This window comes from Heterodontus francisci, chromosome 1 (assembly GCF_036365525.1).
Source record: "Heterodontus francisci isolate sHetFra1 chromosome 1, sHetFra1.hap1, whole genome shotgun sequence".
Lineage (NCBI taxonomy): Eukaryota > Metazoa > Chordata > Chondrichthyes > Heterodontiformes > Heterodontidae > Heterodontus > Heterodontus francisci.
The window spans coordinates 80,917,310-80,938,856 of record NC_090371.1 but is presented as its reverse complement, the minus strand read 5'-3'; the positions used below and the strand labels follow the sequence as shown (position 1 = coordinate 80,938,856).

Sequence of the window (21,547 nt, the reverse complement as noted above, 5' to 3'; positions counted from 1 at the left end):
AAGATTTAAGGTAGTTATGGAAAAGGACAAAGATGGACCAAAAATAAAGGTATGAATTGGGGGAAGGCCAATTTTAAGATGATAAAACAGGATCTGGCCAAAGTGGACTGGGAGCAGCTACTTGTAGGAAAGTCAATATCAGATCAGTGGGAGTCAAAGAGGAAAGAGGGAGAGTTCAGAGCCAACATGTACCCATTAAGGTGAAGGGTAGGACCAACAAGTCCAGGGAACCCTGGATGTCAACGGAAATAGAGGACTGGACCAGTAAAAAAAAAAAGAGGCTTATGGCAGATTCAGAGCGCTGAAAACAGTGGCGGCACTAGACGAGTATAGAAAGTGTAGCGGGGTACTTAAAAAAGTAAATAGGAGAGCCAAGAGGGGACATGAAAAAACACTGGCGGGAAAGATAAAGAAAAATCCTAAGGCATTTTATAAGTATTTTAAGGGCAAGAGGATAACCAGGGAAAGAGTAGGGCCCATTAGGGAACAAAGTGGCAATCTGTGTGTGGAGCCAGAGGACATCGGTGAGGTTTTAAATGATTACTTTTCATCTGTGTTCACTATGGAGAAGGACGATGTAGGTGTAGGCATCAGGGAGGGGGATCGAGATATACTTCAACATACTAGCGTTGAAAGGGAGGAAGTATTAGCTATTTTACTGGGCTTAGAAGTGGATAAATCCCCAGGCCGATGATACGTATCCCAGGCTGTTATGTGAGGCAAGGGAGGAGATAGCAGGGGCTTTGACACAAATTTTCAAATCCCCTCTGGCCACAGGAGAGGTACCAGAGGATTGGAGGACAGTGAATGTGATACCATTATTCAAGAAGGGTAGCAGGGATAAACCAGGTAATTACAGGCGGTTGAGTCTAACATCAGTGGTTGGAAAACTGTTGGAAAAAATTCTGAGGGACAGGATTAATCTCCACTTGGAGAGGCAGGGATTAACCAGGGATAGTAAGCACGGCTTTATCAGGGGGAGATCGTGTCTGACTAACTTGATTGAATTTTTTGAGACGGTGACAAAATGTGTAGATGAGGGTAAGGCAGTTGATGTAGTCTATATGGACTTCACTCAGGCTTTTGATGAGGTCCCGCATGGGAGATTGGTTAAGGTGGTAAGAGCTCATGGGATCAAAGGCAATTTGGCAAATTGGATCCAAAATTGGCTTAGTGGCAGGAGGCAGAGGGTAATGGTCAAGGGTTGTTTTTCCAAGTGGAAGCCTGTGACCAGTGGTGTACCACAGGGATCGGTGCTGGGACCCTTGCTGTTTGTAGTGTACATTAATAATTTAGACATGAATATAGGAGGTATGATCAGTAAGTTCGCAGATGACACGAAAATTGTTGGTGCCGTATAGTGAGGAGGAAAGCCTTAGATTACAGGACGATATAGATGGGCAGCTTGTGGCAAATGGAATTTAATCCTGAGAAGTGTGAGGTAATGCATTTTGGGAGGACTAACAAGGCAAGGGAATATACAATGGATGGTAGGACCCTAGGAAGTACAGAGGGTCAGAAGGACCTTGGTGTACTTGTCCATAGATCACTGAAGGCAGCAGCACAGGTAGATAAGGTGGTTAGGAAAGCATCTGGGATACTTGCCTTTATTAGCTGAGGCACAGAATACAAGAGCAGGGAGGTTATGATGGAGCTGTATAAAATGCTAGTTAGGCCACAACTGCAGTACTGCGTACAGTTCTGGGCACCACACTGTAGGAAGGATGTGATTGCACTGGAGAGGGTGCAGAGGAGATTCACCAGGATGTTGCCTGGGCTGGAGCATTTCAGCTAAGAGAGACTGAAAAGGCTAGGGTTGCTTTCCTTGTGGCAGAGAAGGCTGAGGGGAGATATGATTGAGGTATACAAAATTATGAGGGGCATTGATAGGTTAGATAGGAAGAAACTTTTTCCCTTAGCAGAGGGGTCAATAACCAGGAGGCATAAGGTAAGGTGCAGGAGGTTTAGAGTGGATTTGAGGAAAAAAATTTTCACCCACAGGGTGGTTGGAATCTGGAACGCCCTGCCTGAAGAGGTGGTAGAGGCAGGAACCCTCACAACATTTTAGTATTTAGATGAGCACTTGAAACGCAATACAAGGCTACGGGCCAAGTGCTGGAAAATGGGATTAGAATAGTTAGGTACTTGATGGCCGGCACGGACATGATGGGCCGAAGGGCCTGTTTCTGTGCTGTATAACTATGACTCTATAAGGGTTTCAGCATCTTATGCTGGGGCAGAGATGGGTGATGTTATGGAGGTGGCAGATGATCTTGGCACTGGGATTGACTTGGGGTTGGAAGCTCAGCTCAGGATCAAATAGATCATGGTTGCAAACAGTCTGGTTCAACCACAGCAATACTCAGGGAGCGGGATAGTTTGTGATGGGGACCAAACACAATGGCTTCAATCTTCCCAATGTTTAACTGGAGGAAATTTCTGCTCATACATACTGGATGTTGGACACGCATCATGACAAATCAGAGGCAGTGGAGAGAGAAAGAGGTGGTAGTGTGGTAGAGCAGGGTGTCGCCAGTGAACACGGGAAATGCGACGGCATGTTTTTGGATGCCAAAGCAATGTTTCAAAACGCAACGTTAGTCACAACCTAGCGCAAAAAAACTTGCATGCTCTTGTGCAACTGATTGACAGAACTTTAAATTTATTTTTAAATGCACTATGCAATAGGTGCAGGCTTGTCAAATATTTTTGTCAGTCAAGCATTCCAACTTCTGACCAACTTGCACAGTATGTTGTAGCCAGATTGAAAGCCCTTTAAACAAAAAGGAAAGACAATTTTCATAGGAAAAATGTATTTAAGTAATACGTACCATTGACATCTGAGGGTCTGGCACTTTGACAATCTCTGAGCTTGTTAGGTTTGGAGATGACTCATCACCATCCTGGTTAAAATTGATTTGAAGAGGCAGAAGTCAATTGGTCTTATTAGTATCAAAGGAAATGGTCAAATTGAATTTCTTTAAATATCACGAGTATTAGCAATGGTATCCATATGGGGCAACACAGACTTGAAACAGAAAATAAAGTTGCTTTCTTGGATAAGAGGTTGATAAACTGAAATCAATACACCAACTAAAAGTATACTTATATAAAAAAGAATTTACATGTTTTAGATACCAACTTTTAGAAGTTCTACTAGCATTCCACATTAAGTTGCTTCACGTGCCCAAGGTTTTTCAGCAGCAAGAGCTTTTCACAGGTCAAACTTGTAAAAACACAGACAAGGTGCATTTCCAAGGAGTGTATACTCTGGACTTGTAGGAACAATTCATGTATAACGCACTTAAACAGAGACACTAAAGTCGGGATTTTATCTGGGCAACGGGCGTCTCGAGCACTGGATAAAGCACCAGCGGGAGCCCTGCGTCGCCTCCTCTGGGGAAGGCCTGCCAAATCAGGTACCAAGTAGGCACTTCAGAGGATGTGGCAGACATTCCCTGGGATCAAAGACTCTGGCAACAGAAGCCCTGCCCTCACAGGTGCCGGCTCTTTAACAGCTGGTGGCTGCTGCTCGTACGAACATACAAATTAGGAGCAGAAGTAGACCTTTCGGCCCCTCGAGCCTGCTCCGCCATTCAATAAGATCTTGGCTGATCTGTTTGTGTTCCGAATTCTACACTCCCATCTATCCCTGACAATCTTTGATTCCCTTGCCTAACAAGAATCTATCTCTGCCTTCAAAATATTCAATGGCCCCACCTCCACCACCTTTTGAGGCAGAGAGTTCCAAAGTCGCACAACCCTCAGAGAAAAAAAAAATTTCTAATTTCTGTCCTAAAAAGGCAACCCCTAATTTTAAAACAGGGCCTCCTAGTTCTGGACTCAAGAGGAAACATCCTTTCCGCATCCACCCGATCAAGACTGTTCAGGACCTTATATACTTCAATCAAGTCTCCCTTGTAAATTCTAGTGAAAACAAGCTAAGTCTATCCAACCTTTCTTCAGAACACAACCCACTCATTCCAGGTCACAATTTAGTATCATAGAATCGTTACAGCGCAGGAGGAGGCCATACGGCCCATTGTGTCTGCACTGGCTCTCCGAAAGAGCAACTCCCTCAGTTGCATTCCCCTGCCTTCTCCCCATAACCCCACCCATTCTTCCTTGTCATATATCTGTCCAATTCCCTTTTGAATGCTTCAATTGAACCTGCCTCCATCACGGTCTCAGGCAGCGCATTCCAGACCTTAACTTGCTGCGTAAAAACGTTCTTCCTCATGTCACTTTTGCTTCTCTTACCAAATACTTTAAATCTGTGCCCTCTCGTTCCTTTCACAAGTGGGAACAGTTTCTGTCCACACCCCTCAGGATTTTGAATACCTCTATCAAATCACCTCTCAGCCTTCTCTTCTCCAAGGAAACAGTCCTAACGTCTCTAATCTATCTTCATAACTGAAAGTCCTCATCCCTAGAACCATTCTCGTAAATCTTTTCTGTACTTTCTCCAATGTCCTCATGTCTTTCCTCAAGTGCAGCGCCTAGAATTGGACACAATACTCCAGCTGAGGTTGAACTAGTGTCCTATACGAGTTCAACATAACTTCCTTGCTCCTGTACTCTATGCCCCTATTAATAAAGCCCATGATACCGTATGCTTTATTAACTGCTCTCTCAACCTGTCCTGCCACCTTCAATGGCTTATGTTTAGTCAACCTCCTCTGAACCGCCTCCAATGCATTTACATCCTTCCTTAAATAAGGAGACCAAAACTGCACAGTGTTCGACATGTGGTCTCACCAATGCCCTGCATAACTGAAGCACAACATCCTTACTTTTATTTTATATTCCTCTTGAAATAAAGGATAGCATTCCATTAGCCTTCTTTATTACTTGCTGTATCTGCTTACTAACATTTTGTGACTTATGCACTAGAACACCTAGATCCCTCTACACCTTGGAATTCTGCAGTCGTTCTCTGTTTAAGTAATACTCTGCCTTTTTATTCTTCCTGCCAAAGTGAACAACTTCACATTTTCCCACATTATACTCCATCTGCCAGATTTTTGCCCACTCAATCTACCTCTATCGGTCCTCTTCACAACATACTTTCCTACCTATCTTTGTATTATGTGCAAATTTAGCTACCATGCCATCGCTCCCCTCATCTAAGTCATTGATATAAATTATAAAAAGTTGAGGCCCCAGCACAGGCCCCTGCAGGACTGCACAATCAGAAAAGGGCCCATTTATGCATACTCTGTTTTCTGCCAGCCAGCTAATCTTCTATCCACGTTAATATGTTACCCCCTACACTATGAGCTCTTACTTTGAGCAATAGCCTTTATGCGGCACCTTGTCAAACACCTTCTGGAAATCCAAGTACAGTATGTCAACGGGCTCCTCTTTAGCCACAACGCATGTTACACCTTCAAAGAACTCCAATAAATTGGTTAAACACGATTTCTCTTTCACAAAGCCATGCTGACTATTCCCAATTACAGAGTCATAGAGAGATACAGCACTGAAACAGGCCCTTCAGCCCACCGAGTCTGTGCCGACCAACAACCACCCATTTATACTAATCCTACATTAATCCCATATTCCCTACCACATCCCCAACATTCTCCTACCACCTACCTACACTTGGGGCAATTTACAATGGCCAATTTATCCATCAACCTGCAAGTCTTTGGCTGTGGGAGGAAACCGGAGCACCCGGCGGAAACCCACAGGGAGAACTTGCAAACTCCACACAGGCAGTACCCAGAACCGAACCCAGGTCGCTGGAGCTGAAAGGCTGCGGTGCTAGCCACTGCGCCGTCCTTGAGTTTTTCGAAGCGCCCAGCTATAACCTCCTTAATGCTCGATTCTAACACCTTCCCCACAATAGACATCAAGCTAACTGGCCTATAGTTACCAGTTTTCAGCCTCCCCGCACCGCCCCCCCCCCACCTTATTGAATAGAGGGGTTATATGTGCTACTTTCCAGTCCGATGGAACCTTTCCCGAATCCAGCAAATTTTGAAAAATTAACACCAATGCTTCTACTACCTCATTAGCCACCTCTTTTAAGACCCTAGAATGAAGTCCATCAGGACCCAGGAACCTGTCAGCCCACAGCTCCATCAGTTTGCTCAGTACTGCTTTCCTGGTGATTGTAATTTCACCAAGTTCCTCTCTTCCTTCCACCTCCTGATTTACAGCTATTAGTGGAATGTTTTTTGTATCCTCTATATAGTGAAGACAGAAGCAAAATATATGTTCATTTCATCCGCCATTTCCTTATTATCCACTATTAACTCCCGATTCTCACTCTCTAGAGGACCAACGCTCACTTTACTTAGTCTTTTCTTTTTTAAATACCTGTAGAAACTCTTGCTATGTTTTTATATTTCTAGCTAGCTTCCTCCAATATTCTAAATTTCTTTCTCCTGATTAACCTTTTAGTCCTTCTCTGCTGTTCTTTATATTCTGACCAATCATCTGAACTGCCACTCATCTTTGCGCAATTATATGCTTTTTCCTTAACTTCTTTAGTTAACCACGGATGGTGGGTCCTCCCCTTCTTTATAGTAGGAATATATATATTCTGAAATATCCCCTTGAATGTCTGCCACTGCTTCTCTATTGATCTATCTCCTAGCCGAATAACCCAGTTCACTTCAGCTAGCTCAGCTTTCGTGCCCACATAGTTGCCCTTATTTAAGTTTAAAATACTAGTCTTAGACCTACTCTTCGCGTTCAAACTGGATGTAAAATTCAAATCATACTGTGGTCGCTGCTACCTACAGGTGCCTTTACTGAGGTCATTAATCCTGTCACGTTATACAATATCAAGTCTAACATAACCTACTCTCAGGTCGGTTCTAGAATGTGCCGCTCTAAGAAACTCTCTCGAAAGCATTCTATGAACTCCTCATTTCCAAGTAGGCTACTACTGCCAATCTGATTTTTTCATTTTATATGTCGAATAAAATCACCCATGATTATTGCCGTCCCTTTATCACAAGCTCCCAATATTTCTTCTTGCATACTTCGTCCTACATTGTGGTTCCTATTAGGGGGCTTGTAGACCACTCTCACTAGTGACTTCTTTTTCCAACTATTCCTCATCTCCACCCAAACGGATTCTACATTCCGATTTCCTGAACCAATGTCATCTTTGATCAACAGTGCTAGCCCTCCACCTTTACCTCGCTTCCTCTTCTTGAATGTCATATACTCCATGCCATAGGTGAGTCAGGGTGACAGAGTTTTGCAGGGATTGGCAGCAAGGGGTGGCTCTCAACAGGGCCCCCTTCCCAATGCTGGGTCCCTCGATTAGGGACTGTGCCTTTGAACAAGGGGACTCATGCCAGAGCGAACAAGCAACCTTGTGCATCTGCTGATGGCCTTCCCGCCCCAGACTTAATTTGTGTGGAGGCAGGAAGGTGGCGGGGTCCCCGCACCACCATTATGCCCGATTTTATGTTCTTCCCACCTCCAAAGTCACCACAGGGAGAGCATAAAATTCCCCCAAGTGTCTGTACCTCCAGAGGACCAAAAACGCAAGGGATTAATGCAAAGGAAAAAAATATATTTTTGTGCACACGGTTGGGAAAAACGATAACACTTAGCATGTAAATTCACAAGTTTAGCAACCTTCATAAAATAAAAAAAACCCCACAATCTTACATATATGAAGACTGAAATTGTTTTGTAAAATAGCATTTTTACACAATTACATTTTGACTATAAATTATTTCTAACAGGAAACATTAACAAACCTTTTCATAATAAACAATACCGTATTCTTTGTCTTCAGATTTAACACGTGGAAATTCAACCATGAGATACATAAAATTAGAACTTCTTTTTTCACTCTGCAACAAAAAAGGGATTTATGAAATAACAAAGGTTGTGCATTTTATTGAAATGAAAGTAACGCCACTTTCATGAGAACTATGAAGCTTTTATTCCAAGTTGAGTAAATAAAAATGGGCATTCAGACCCCCAAGAACACAGTGGGGCGGCAGTGGTTAGCACCGCAGCCTCTCAGCTCCAGCGACCTGGGTTCAGTTCTGGGTACTGCCTGTGCGGAGTTTGCAAGTTCTCCCTGTGACCGTGTGGGTTTCCGCCGGTGCTCCGGTTTCCTTCCACAGCCAAAGACTTGCAGGTTGATAGGTAAATTGGCCATTGAAAACTGCCCCTAGTGTAGGTAGGTGGTAGGAGAATGGTGGGGATGTGGTAAGGGATATGGGATTAATGTAGGATTAGTATAAATGGGTGGTTGTTGGTCGGCACAGACTCGGTGGGCCAAAGGGCCTGTTTCAGTGCTGTATCTCTCTATGACTCTATAACATAGACCGGCAACACAGAATATAGAAAAAAGCAGGGCAATATTGATATTACTAAAGCACTGCTCCTTCAGATCCAGCTTACCTCATTTATCATCTCTATCTCTCTAAAAGTAAGCCGGTCCAACCAATCAACCTTCACCATGTGACCTTGACGATGTGCTTTGGTGAGCTTGAAGTAAAAAATATACTAAAATCAGCCATGTCTCAATCTTGGCATGTTCATTTCAACTAATGATGTCAGACAATTTAAAACAGTTCAACATGGGAAGCTAGAAGTGAGCAAAGTGGTTGCAAATGACTGTTCAGCTGTGCACAGCAGAGTTCTTAGTAACCATTTTAAAGGTGACTCCAGAATCACAGCTTGCGAAAGATCCAACAACTTGTATTTATATATCTTTAAAGGTAATAAAGCATCCCAAGGCACAAAGGTAGCAGCTCCTGACTGAGCACAGCTAGAGACAGGATGAGAGCTTGGGAATTTGGCAACTGTGGAGTGAGGGAGTAAGTGCTGTTCTGACCTTTTACAATAAAAAAAAAGGAGTGGTCTGAAAAAGGGAGCCAGAAACCAGCAGCAAGATGCGAGAGCTGAAGCTCAGAAGCTTAACTAGCTAGTTAAACCAACTACAGATAATTGTTAGGTGATATTTCTAAACCTAATTTATTAAATAAAACACAGCAAAATAGGCAGGGCAGGTGCCATGTTGCAGCATATGGGAGTTGCTGGACACCTGTGTGATCCACAGTATCCACAACTGCATTAAGTGTCTGCAGTTTGATGAACTTCAGCTCAGAGTTGTTGAGTTGGAGTCCGAGCTTCAGACACTGTGATGCATCAGGGAGGGGGAAAGTTACCTAGAACTTAGTCCTGGGTCACAGTCACACCCTTGAGGCTAGGTACTTCTGATTTGGCCCTCAGGGAGAGAAGGTATGACTGCAAGAGAAGCAGGTATGCGGAACCAGAAGGTAGCACTGGAGGAGCCTCAGCCCTTTCAATTGTCCAATAGGTTTGATGTTCTTGCAGCTTGTGTGCATGAGAGCAGGGACTGCAGGCAGGATGAGCAAACTGACCACAGCCCCCTTGCACCAGGGGGTGGTGGGGGGGGGGGGGGGGGGGAAGTGTTAAAAGGAATGGAGTTGTAGTCGGGGACAGTATAGTTAGGGAGATAGATAAGGTTCTCTGCAGACGAGAGCGTGGGTCCCTTAGGCTGTGTTACCTGTCCGGTGCCACAGTTAAGGACATCTCCTCAGGGCTCTGGACAGGAACTTGGAGTGGGAGGGGAAGGGTCCAGTTTTCAATGCCCACATGGGTGCCAACAACATAGGTAGGACTAAGAAAGGGGTTCTGCTGAGGGAGTATGAACAGCTAGAGGCTAAATTAAAAATCAGAACCATAAAGGTAATAATCTCTGGATTACTACCGGAGCCAGGAGCAAATTGGGATAGAGTAAATAAGATCAAAGAGTTCAATGCGTAACTCAGATTGGTGTGGAAGAAGTGGCTTTAGATTCATGGGGCACAGGCACCAATACTAGGGAAAGAGGGAGTTGTATTGTTGTAATGGCCTCAATCTGAACCAAAGCTGGGACAAGTGTCCTGGTGAATTCTTTAACTAGGGCAGTAGAGAAGGTTTTAAACTAAATAACGGAGGGGCGATGCAGGGCAGGAGGGTCCATGTGAGGTGAGATTTGGAAAGTTAAAGAGAAAGGACAAGGAGACAGTGTGAGGTAATGCTAAGGGTTATGAGAACCAGAGTGCGACAGGAAGGGAGAGTGTACAACCATAAGAGTGTACCAGCAAATAAGGTCACAGTCGGGAAAAATGGTAAGACAACAGCATTAAAGGCTCTTTATCTGAATGCTTGTAACATTCGTAACATGAAGAATGATTTGAAAGCACAAATAGAAATAAATGAGTATGTATATGTCATTACAGAGACATGATTGCAAGGTGACCAAGGCACCTTTCAGACATTTCAGAAGGACAGAAGGAAAGGAAAAGTAGGTGGGGCAGCTCTGTTAATAAAGGATGCAATCAGTACATTAGTGAGAACTGATCTTGGTTCAGAAGATCAAGCTGTAGAATTAGATTGGGTAGAGATAAGAAATAGCGAAAGGAAAGAAGTCACTGGTTGGGGGTAGTTTATAGGCCCCCAAACAGTAGCTACAAAAGTAGGCCAGAGTGTACATCAAGTATTATTAGGGCTGACAAGAAAGGTACAGCAATAATCATTTTACACCTTTTACATTTCTAATATTTGCCAGTTCTGATGAAAGGTCACTGACCTGAAATGTTAATTCTGCTTCTCTCTCCACAGATGGTGCCAGACCTGAGTATTTCCAGCATTTCTTGTTTTTATTTCAGATTTCCAGCATCTGCAGTATTTTGCTTTTATTACAGCAATAATCATGGCTGATTTTAATCTCCACATCGATTGGACAAATCAAACTGGCAAAGGTAGCCTGCAGGATGAGTTCATAGAGTGCATGCGGGACAGTCTCTTAGAACAATAATTTTTGGAACCTACCAGGGACCAGGCTATTTTGGACCTGGTAATGTGTAATGAGACGTGATTAAAGACCTTATCTTAAAGGATGGTCTAGGCAAGAGTGATCACAAAACATGACAGAATTTCACATTTGGTTTGAGGATGAGAAATGTGGGTCTGAAACTAGTGTCATAAACTTAAATCAAGGCAATTACAAGGGTATGAAGATAGAGTTAGCTAAAGAGGGCTGGGAAAATAGGTTAAAAGGTAAGACAGTAGAGAAGCAGTGGCAGACATTTAAGGAGATAGTCCACAATTCTCAACAAATATATTCCATTGAAGACTCTACCAGAAGGATGCACCATCCAGGGCTAACTAAGGAAGTTAAGGGTGGTATCAAATTGAAAGAAAAGGCACACAATGCTGCAAAGATTAGTGGTAGGCTAGAAGATTGGGAAAATTTTAGAAAACAGCAAAGGATGACTTAAAAAAGGGAGAAATTGGAGTATGAGAGAAAAATAGCAAGAAATATAAAAGACAGTAAAAGCTTCTACAAATATGTAAATAAGGAAAAGGGTAGCTAAAGTGAGCATAGTTCCCTTAGAGGGTGTGACTGGCAAATTAATAATGGGAACGAGGAAATGGCAGAGGTTTTGAAAAACTATTGTATCCATCTTCACAGTAGAAGACACAAAAAGCTTCCCAAGAAAATCAGGAGGCAAAAGGGATGGAGGAACTTAAAAGAATCACTATTAGAGAAAAGGTAATGGGAGTACTAATGGACTAAAGGCCGACAAGTCCCCTGGACCTCATGGCCTGCACCCGAGGGACTTAAAGAAAGTGGCTCTATTGGTTGTAATCTTCCAAAACTCCCTAGATTCTGGAAAGGTCCCAGCAGATTGGAAAACTGCAAATGTAACACCTCTATTCTCGAAAGTAGGGAGACAGAAAGCAGGAAACTAGACCAGCTAGCAGGCATTGGGAAAATGCTAGAATCCATTATTAGAGGTAATGACAGGACATCTAGAAAATCACAATACAATGAGACGGAGTCAACATGGTTTTGTGAAAGGGAAATAGTGTTTGAAAAATTTATTAGAGTTCATTAAAGTAGTAACAAGTAGGGTGGATAAACGGGAACCAGTAGATGTAGTGTATTTGGATTTCCAAAAGGCATTCCATGAGGTGCCACATAAAAGGGTACTATACAAGATATGAGCTCATGGTGTTGGGGGTGACATATTAGCATGGATAGAGAATTGGCTAACTGATGAAAAGGTCACAGACCTAAAACGTTAACTCTGCTTCACTCTCCACAGATGCTGCCTGACCTGCTGAGTATTTCCAGCACTTTCTGTAGATAGGAAAGCAAGTTGCGAGGAGGATAACAAAGAGTCTGGAAAAGGATATAGATAGGTTAAGTGAGTGGGCAAAAATTTGGCAGATGGAGTATAATGTGGGAAAATCTGAGGTTGTTCAATTATGACAAGAACAGAAAAGATTATTTAAATGGAGCAAGACTGCAGAAACTGTGGTAGAGGGGGACTTGGGTGTCCTTGTACATGAATCTCAAAATGTCAGCAAGCAGTAAAGGCCTGCTCAGGTCTGCAAAAAAAAAAAAGACCCGAGCCCGACCCAGTCAGAGTCCTTCAATTTTTTTCCCCCACGCCCGAACCAACCATCAATTAACTTACCTTCCATTTTTCACTTCGTTGATAATCTGTGCAAGCTTAAAATAACAAAACCACCTTTCTAGTCCAAAAGTTAAATTAACATTGAAGCCACTTACCTGTGATAGAGTGTGTCCGACCACAGCCCGAATGCCAGACCCGGAAGTGCAACCCAACCCGAACCAGACACGTCGTCGGGTCCAGGTCGGGTAGCAGGCTTTTAGCCTGCAGGAACAGCAAGTAATTGGGAAGGCAAGTGGAATGTTGGCCTTTATTGCAAGAGGGATGGAATATAAAAGTAGTGAAGTCTTGCTACACCTGTACAGGATATTGCTAAGACCGTACCTAGAGTACTGTGTACAGTTTCGGTCACCTTATTTAAGGAAAGACATACTTGCATTGGAAGCCGTTCGGAGAAGGTTCACTCGACTGATTCCTGGGGTGAGAGGTTTGTCTTGAAGAAAGGCTGAGCAGGTTGGGTCTATACTCATTGGAGTTTAGAAGACTGAGAAGTGATCTTATTGAAACATAAGATTCTGAGGTGGCTTGACAGGGTAGATGCTGAGAGGATGTTTCCCCTCATGAGGGAATCTATAACTAGGGAGCACAGTTTTAAATTAAGGGGTCACCCATTTAACACGGATATGAGGAGGAATTTCTTCTCTCAGAGGGTCATTAATGTTTGGAATTCTCTTCCCCAGCGATCAGTGGAGGCTGGGTCATTGAATATATTTCAGGCTGTTCAGACAGATTTTTGGTTGACAAGACAGTCAAGGGTTAATGGAAGGTTGGTTGGGGGGGGGTGGGAAAGAGGGGGCGGGTTGGTGCAGGCAGGAAAGTGGCCACTATCAAATCAGCCATGATCTTACTGAATGGTGGAGTAGGCTTGAAGGCTCAAATGGCCCACTCCTGCTCCTATTTCTTATGTTATGCTCTTATGTTCACAGAGGAATGACAAAACACCGAGCCACATAAGGAGGTATTAGAATAAAAGCAAAATACTGCGGATGCTGGAAATCTGAAATAAAAACAAGAAATGCTGGAAATACTCAGCAGGTCTGGCAGCATCTGTGGAGAGAGAAGCAGAGTTAACGTTTCAGGTCAGTGACCCTTCTTCAGAACTGGCAAATATTAGAAATGTGAAAGGTTATAAGCAAGTAAAGTGGGGGTGGGGCAAGAGATAACAAAGGAGAAGGTGTAGATAGGACAAGGTCACAGAATAGCTGACCAGAAGTTTGTGGAGCAAAGGCAAATATGTTAATGGTGTACTGAAATGTAGAAATGTTTTGGTAGGAAGTTTCAGAGCTTAGAGTCCAGGCAGCTAAAGGCATGTCCTCAAATGGTGAAGCGATTAAAATTGGGGATGCTGAAGAGGTCAGAATTAGATGAGCACATACATCTAAGATGGCTGCGAGGCTGCAGGAGATGAGGGGGAAGGATGGGGCGAGGCCATGGAGGGATTTGAAACGGAGAATTTTGAAATCAAGGAGTTGCTTAAACGGGAGCCAATGTAGGTCAATGAGCAGAGGGGTGATGGATGAACAGGACTTTACGCGAGTTAGGAAAGGGGGAGCAGAGCTTTGCATAGCCTCAAGTTTATGGACGGTGGAACGTGGGCAGCTGGCCAGACGTGCATTGGAATAGTCAAGTCTAGAAGTAACAAAGGCGTGGATGAGGGTTTCAGCAACAGATGAGCTGAGGCAGCGGCAGAGTTGAGCGACGTTAGAGGCGGAAATAGCTGGTCTTAGTGATGCAGACATGTGGTCCCTTCGTAGGCGTTTCAGGATTTATCAATAAAGGCTCAAAGTGAGTCACTTATTGCAAATATGGGGGAGACAGTATCATAGTATTACAGATTTTGTTTTGAGATCTGTAGATTACATTGTGCAGCCTGCAAACTTGAGTTATTATGCTACCTTTGTCTTGCATTAAACTCAGTTAACTGCGCTTGCTTATACAGTGCCAACAGGTTAATTTCTAGTGCTAGTTGAGTGTAGACAGCACAGTTGTATCTCAACATCAATGCTATCCTCATTTATTTATGTCTACATACATGTGTTAACTTTTTCTATTAAAAATTCCTATCTCCATTAATCAGGGTGCTGGACCTGCTGTTATAGCTGCCAGTTGTACTTAACAATGAAGTGAGAGGAGCACAAAACTGGGACTTGGAGCCTGATACTGGAAAAAAGGAAATATGCATTAGGAGTTGTTTGTGTGGCCACCATTAGTTAGAATGAGTACTGCTTAAGTGACTTGGAGCATTTTGCTCCATTAAAAGTGCTAAATAAATGAAAATTGTTGTTGCTCATCAAAAAAAAAATGTACTAAACTCAGAGCAACATGATTCTTAAAAATATCCACTTCGTTTGGAGTTGACTTAAAACCTGAAAACAACTTGCCATCATTTTCTGGGAAGTAGGGGAGGCGGACTGAGAGGAGGAAAGGATGTACTTCAATATATTCTCCCTCCCCTCCATTATTTAAAAATTTTTGAATTACCACCACCAGAAAGGAGAAAGAAATAGCAGAGAAAAACAGCCTTCTATAGATATATAACAGAGGAGATCCATTTGGTTATACAATAGATTGATCTTCAGTTTGCATGCTTTGTAATCTGTTTTTGGACAAATAATCATGCTTTCTATTAATACCTATCCCAGTATTTCACATACACTATTAAAGAGTTCAATATTGGCTGGACTTCACAATAAGAGGATGCTGATCTCTGCTCAACAATGGCAGCAAAAGCAGACAGACCTACAGCATACATTAAATGAACAGATTCTTGTCTGCTCCTAACTTCCCATTTCCAGAGATATTTATATCTGGGTCTAAATCTTTAGGAGTATGGAGTCGCAGGGGTGTAAAGAGAGAAAAGTAATGGCAGCCAAAATGTGTCTCAGCCCTTTCTGCCCTATTAATCCAAAATAAAAACTCTTCCTTCGTCAAATGTTGAAGATTCTTGACTGTACCATCTGTAATCTCAGCTCTTTGACAGGGTTAAATTTCTGTAAGATTACAGCAGAGGAATCCAAATGTTTGTCTTTGGAGATTGATGTATACTCTGAAGCATGAGGAACTTTAGGTAAAGTCTTAATTAATATGAATGTTAAGTTGGTAATATCAACAGGTTTGGGTGTTCCAGTTTTGGATTTATTCACCAATGAGGCAACAGTATACGGTCAGGCAAAAATAGCTCTTTCCAAACTCCCAGCTCAAAAATTTAAGCTGAATAAACTAGCGAGTAATATGCACAAAGTACAAGTAGGACTGAGTCACCTGGGTTGAGGGTCAATTGCCAAGACTCAGATTTGCAATGGCCCACGTGCTACAACTTTTTATTCATTCTTGGAATGGGGGTGTTGCTGCTAAGACTGACACTTACTGCTCGTCACCAATTTCCAAAATGTGGTCGCAGGCCTCGTTAGGCTACTTCAAAGGGCAGTTAAGAATCAATCACGTTGGTGTGGGAATTGAATCACATTTGGCCAGGCTGGATAAGGGCAGGATATTTCCCTCTCTAAAAGACATAACCAGTGGGGCTTTGATGACAATCAACTGCTTCACAGTTACTTTCACAGATGCCTAAATGGTGTTTTTTTTTTTAAAAACACTATCGCACCTCATTCTTCAATCAATATTTATTACATGGAAAAGTGCTTTAGAAGAAACAAAAGTTATAAATGCCATTGATGGAACTTTCAGGAATCATGGTGTCTGCTTACCACCTTCAACATTCACTCCTTTCACCACTGACGCACAGTAGCAGCAATGTGCAACATCAACAGCAAGGCTCCTTCAACAGCACCTTCTAAGTCTGTGACCTCTACCACCTAGAAGGACAAAGGCAGCAGATGCATAGAAACACCACCACCTGCAAGTACCCCTCCAAAGCACACACCATCCTAACTTGGAACTACATCGCCATTCCTTCACTGTCACTGGGTTAAAATCCTGCAACTCCCTTCCTAACAGCACCGTTGGTGTAACTACATCCCAAGGACTGCAGCAGTTCAAGGCAGCAGCTTACGGTCACCTTCTGAATGGCAATTAGGGATAGGCAATAAATGCTGGCCTAGCCAGCGATGCCCACATCCCACAAACGAATACAAGAAACCCATATGAAATATATATTTGTTGTTCTAAGTGATATTAGCAGCAGCTTAACGCATTCATCCAAAAGGATAGAACCATAGAAAAGTGATGGCACAGAAAGAGGCCATTCAGCCCATTGCGTCTGCGCCAGCTAAAGATACTAGCCGCCCACTCTAATTACACCTTCCAGCACCTGGTCCATAGCCTTGTAGGTTACAGCACTTCAGGTGCAGGTATCTTTTAAATAAGTTGAAGGTTTCTGCCTCCACCACCAATTTGGGCAGTGAATTCCAGATACCCACCACCCTCTCAGTGAAAAAGCTTTTCCTCACATCCCCTCTAACCCTTTTGCCAATCGCCTTAAATCTGTGCCCCCTGTTAACTACCTCTCTGCTAGGGGGAAAGAGGTTGTTCCTGTCTGCTCTATCTAGGCCCCTCATAATTTTGTACACCTCAATTAAGTCATCCCTCAGCCTCCTCTTCGAAGGAAAACAACCCAAGCCTATCCAATCTTTCCTCATAGCTGCAATTTTCAAGCCCTGGCAACATTCTTGTAAATCTCCTCTGTACTCTCTCAAGATGAGACAATAGCAACATTTGTTGACAAAGGTTCTTGACTGAGAAAAAAAAACACTGCTTAAGAAAATGCAATGAAGTCACCTGAAACCAATGATAGTCAGCATCATCTGTCATGGGCAATTTTTCCTGCAATCACTCAGATGTTATTTCCAGGACTCAACATGCATATATAGTAACCGCCATTCAAGTGTCAGACATTTTCCTGTCCAACACTCAACTTCTGCAACTTTTTCTTTTCTGTTCAAGTCAGAAATCTGATGCAAGATTAAAACTCTAATTATAAAGTTTGAGGAACACAAATTACAGCTGGCAGACCAAAGTATAATTAGTCACAGAGATCTTGCACCTTATTCCATTCCCTTGAATTTGCTCTTTCCGATGTTCTGGGTTCCAATGTGAATCATGTTCAGCTGTTCACCTTCCCTTTCCAGGAAATACTTCATTATGCCCCATATACTTGCACCTGGCAGGCAACATAATATTTGGGACTCTACGCCACCATAGAAAAAAAAACCCACCAAACCTCAAGATATTAAGTCCCCAAAACTAACACCATTCTCTTTTCCTATTCAGCCTTTCCTCAGTAGGTCTTGCTCCAAAGAGAACAGGCCCAGCTTCCTTAGTCTCTGCACATAACTAAAATTCCCTCATCCCTGTTATCTTCTGTATCCTCTCCAAAGCCTTGACACACCCCTAAAGTGCGGTATCCCGAACAGGACAGTATGCCAGTTAGTTATAAAGGTTTAGCTTAACTTACTTGATTCCTTATATTGCACAGTAGAAACAGCTAAAACAAGATCAGCAATATTTTGTGTCAGTCACAATCCTTTGGCACTTCATGAAAGTGTATTTTCTCCCCCCACCACCCGAGATACCTTGTAGATCCAGGATGATCCATATCATGCATGCTGTACATATTACTAGATGTCCCCATCATCCTTCCATCTGGATGCTATCCCTTCTGAATGTGATTAAACCACCTTATTTGACCCAGATTTTGAGCCTGAACTCCCTTAACCTCAAACTCTTAATTCAGTTTCTGACTCACTGCAATGCTAGCTTTATAAAGCCGTTTGAAGTGAGCAAACTGTTGGTTTCCCTTAACCCCTCCCTCACACCAGTCAGCAGAGTTATGTAATCACCAATTGATATCTAGCTGCTTAGGCCTGAATTAGCATCTAGCAATCAGTTACTTAGTAACAGCTGTAGAAATGTTAATGACTGCAGAAAAAGCAAACATTATGCAGTGCAGAGAATGAGGCCAGATCATTCAATTCGTTCTTATTGACCCAGTTTTCTCCAACCTATGATGGCTTTCATATCAACAGCACATTTAGCAGTAGTGCAAGTCAACAGCCAAGATTATATTGCCAGATCATGCTTCTGTAGAATTGAGAAGGGAGAAGCAGCGGCATATTTAAGAAAATTTGCATCAAACTGTGTTCAGCTGCCAATAAAATTTCTGGTGATTGAGCATTTCTCCCATGTCTTCAATGATTACAACTGCAAAAAATAAACTGCAGCATGTCACTCAAAAGGCAATTTAAATTCTTGTGCTTAACTTTTAGAAGTAATATATTGCAGTCAATGCTCAATTTTTGTTCTGAATGACTAGCATTTGCAACTAATCATCCAAGCACTGCTGTAAATGCAGATCACCTAATGCAAAACTTCCAGTATAATGAGATGTAAAAGAAGTAAAACAATAAAATTAACTATCCTTAGCATGAAAAGGCAGACTGAGTTCCATTTAAATTAATTAGCTACACCTATTTTTTTTCTGCAGGAAATTTGTGCACTAAATTCCTTGACTGGAAGCTCCAAACACTAACAGGAAAAAGCTTCAAAAACAATTGTTTTACAGAAAGCTTTTCTTTACCGTTTCTTTTATTTAGCTTCCACCACCCCTGTCCACTTTGCTCAATTACTGAATGCAATCATGAATGGGAATCACTGGAAGCCATTCAACCTGCTGTGCTGTGCCAGCTCTCTGCAACAGCAACTCAGCTAGTCCCACTCCCCTGTAGCCCTGCAATTGTTTCTCAATTCCCTTTTGAAAGCACCAAATCTATTTGCCTCCACCACACTCTCATGTAGTGCTTCCAGATCCTAACCACATGCTGTGTACAAATGTTCTTCCTCATGTCACTGTTACTTCTTTTCGCAAATCACCTTAAAGCAGTGTTTTCTGGTTCTCGACCCTTCTGCCAATGGGAACAGCTTCTCTCCATCTACTCTGTCTAGACCCCATATGATTCTGAACACCTCTTAAGAGGAGAAGATTTGATAGAACACCACCAGTTAGTTTAGTTTTTAGTTTAGTTTAGAGATACAGCACTGAAACAGGCCCTTCAGCCCACCGAGTCTGTGCCGACCATCAACCACCCATTTATACTAATCCTACACTAATCCCATATTCCTACCACATCCCCACCTGTTCCTATATTTCCCTACCACCTACCTATACTAGGGGCAATTTATAATGGCCAATTTACCTACCAACCTGCAAGTCTTTTGGCTTGTGGGAGGAAACCAGAGCACCCGGAGAAAACCCACACAGACACAGGGAGAACCCAGAATTGAACCCGGGTCGCTGGAGCTGTGAGGCTGCGGTGCAAACCACTGTGCCGCCCTCTGCGCCAATCTATCCACGTATCTGAATTCCCTCATCCATGGAACCATTCTCATATCTTTTCTGCTCCCTCTCATCTTTCCTAAACAGCACTGCCCAGAATTGGACATAATACTCCAGCTGAGGCTGAACCAGAGTTTTATAAAGGTTGACTATGACTTCCTTTCTTTTGTATCCTATGCCACTATTTATAAAGCCCAGAATCCCGTATGCCTTATTAGCCACTTTATCAACCTGCCCTGCCACCTTCAACAATTTGTGCACATACATCACCCCCCCCCCCCCAACTCTCTCTGTGCCTTCACCCAGTTTCGAACTATAGAGTCATAGAGTCGTACAGCATAGAAACAGGCCCTTCGGCCCACCGCGTCCATGCTGACAATAATGCATATCTATACTAATCTCACCTGCCTGCATTAATTCCATATCTCTCTATGCCTTGCTCATTCAAGTACCTGTCCAGATGCCTCTCAAAAGTTGCTACTGTGCCTGCCTCCACCACCTCCTCTGGCAGCTCATTCCAGATACCCACTATTCTTTGTGTGAAATATTTACCCCTTTGATCCCCTTTAAACCTCCTCCCTCTCACCCTAAATCTATGCCCTCTAGTTTTAGTCACCCCTACCATGGGAAACAGACTCTGGCTATCTAACCTATCTATGCCTCTCATAATTTTATATACCTCTATCATGTCCCCTCTCAGCCTCCTTCGCTCCAGGGAAAACAGACCCAGCCTATCCAATCTCTCTTTATAATTCAAGCCCTCCAAACCAGGCATCCTTGTGAATCTTTTCTGCACCAGCTTAATCACATCTTTCATGTAGTGCGGCGACCAGAACTGCACACAGTATTTCAAATGCAGCCTAACCAACGTTATGTACAACTGTAACATGACGTCCCAACTCTTGTACTCAATTCCCCTGCCGATGAAGGCAAGCATGCCATACACCTTCTTCACCACCCTGTCTACCTGTGTTGCCACTTTCAGGGAACTATGTATTTGCACCCTAAGGTCTCTCTACTCAACAACACTTCCCAGAGCCCTGCCATTCACTGCATATGTCCTGCCCTGGTTTAACTTCCCAAAATGAATCACTTCGCTCTTGTCTGTATTAAATTCCACTTGCCAATCCCTTGCCCACTTTCCCAGTTTATCTATATCCTGTTGTAACCTGAGACAACCTTCTTCACTGTCCACTATACCATCTGCAAACTTAATCATGCCCCCTACATTCACATCCAAGTCATTAATATATATGAGAAACAGAGGGCCCAGCACCGATCCTTGCGGCACACCATCGGTTACCGGCCTCCAATCTGAAAAACAACCCTCCACTACCACCCTCTGCATCCTGTGACCAAGCTAATTTTGTATCCAGTTGGCTAGCTCACCCTGGATACCATGTGTTTGAACCTTCTGGACCAGCCTACCATGCGAGACCTTGTCAAAGGCCTTGCTAAAGTCCATGTAGACAACGTCCATCGCCCTGCCCTCGTCAATCCTCTTGGTCACCTCCTCAAAAAACTCAAATCAAATTCGAGAGACATGATTTCCCACGCACAAAGCCATGCTGATTATCCCTAATCAGACCTTGCCTTTCCAAATGCATATAAATCCTGTCTCTCAGAATCCCTTCCAATAACTTTCCCACCACTGATGTAAGGCTCACTGGCCTGTAGTTCCCTGGCTTATCCCCGCTGCCCTTCTTAAATAAAGGCACAACATTAGCTATCCTCCAGTCTTCCGGTAGCTCACCTGTGGCTAACAATGATACAAAAATCT

The 21,547-nt window shown here is 43.1% G+C and overlaps 1 protein-coding gene across 4 annotated transcripts in view; it reads right to left on the bottom strand.

The window, feature by feature from the left end:
• The window catches only part of pik3c3 (phosphatidylinositol 3-kinase, catalytic subunit type 3), a 153,234-nt gene that overhangs the window by 99,764 nt on the left and 31,923 nt on the right, over positions 1-21,547 (bottom strand). For 2 of the 4 annotated variants that reach the window (XM_068032629.1, XM_068032636.1), the window contains 3 exons: positions 8,383-8,469; positions 7,728-7,823; positions 2,832-2,903 (listed from right to left, as the gene is read on the bottom strand). In XM_068032629.1, the coding sequence (XP_067888730.1) occupies positions 2,832-2,903; positions 7,728-7,823; positions 8,383-8,469 (255 nt within the window). Of the gene's footprint in view, positions 1-2,831; positions 2,904-7,727; positions 7,824-8,382; positions 8,470-17,889; positions 17,976-18,007; positions 18,158-21,547 lie in introns of those variants that run through there. The other 2 variants (XM_068032642.1, XM_068032646.1) reach the window with 2 other exon arrangements.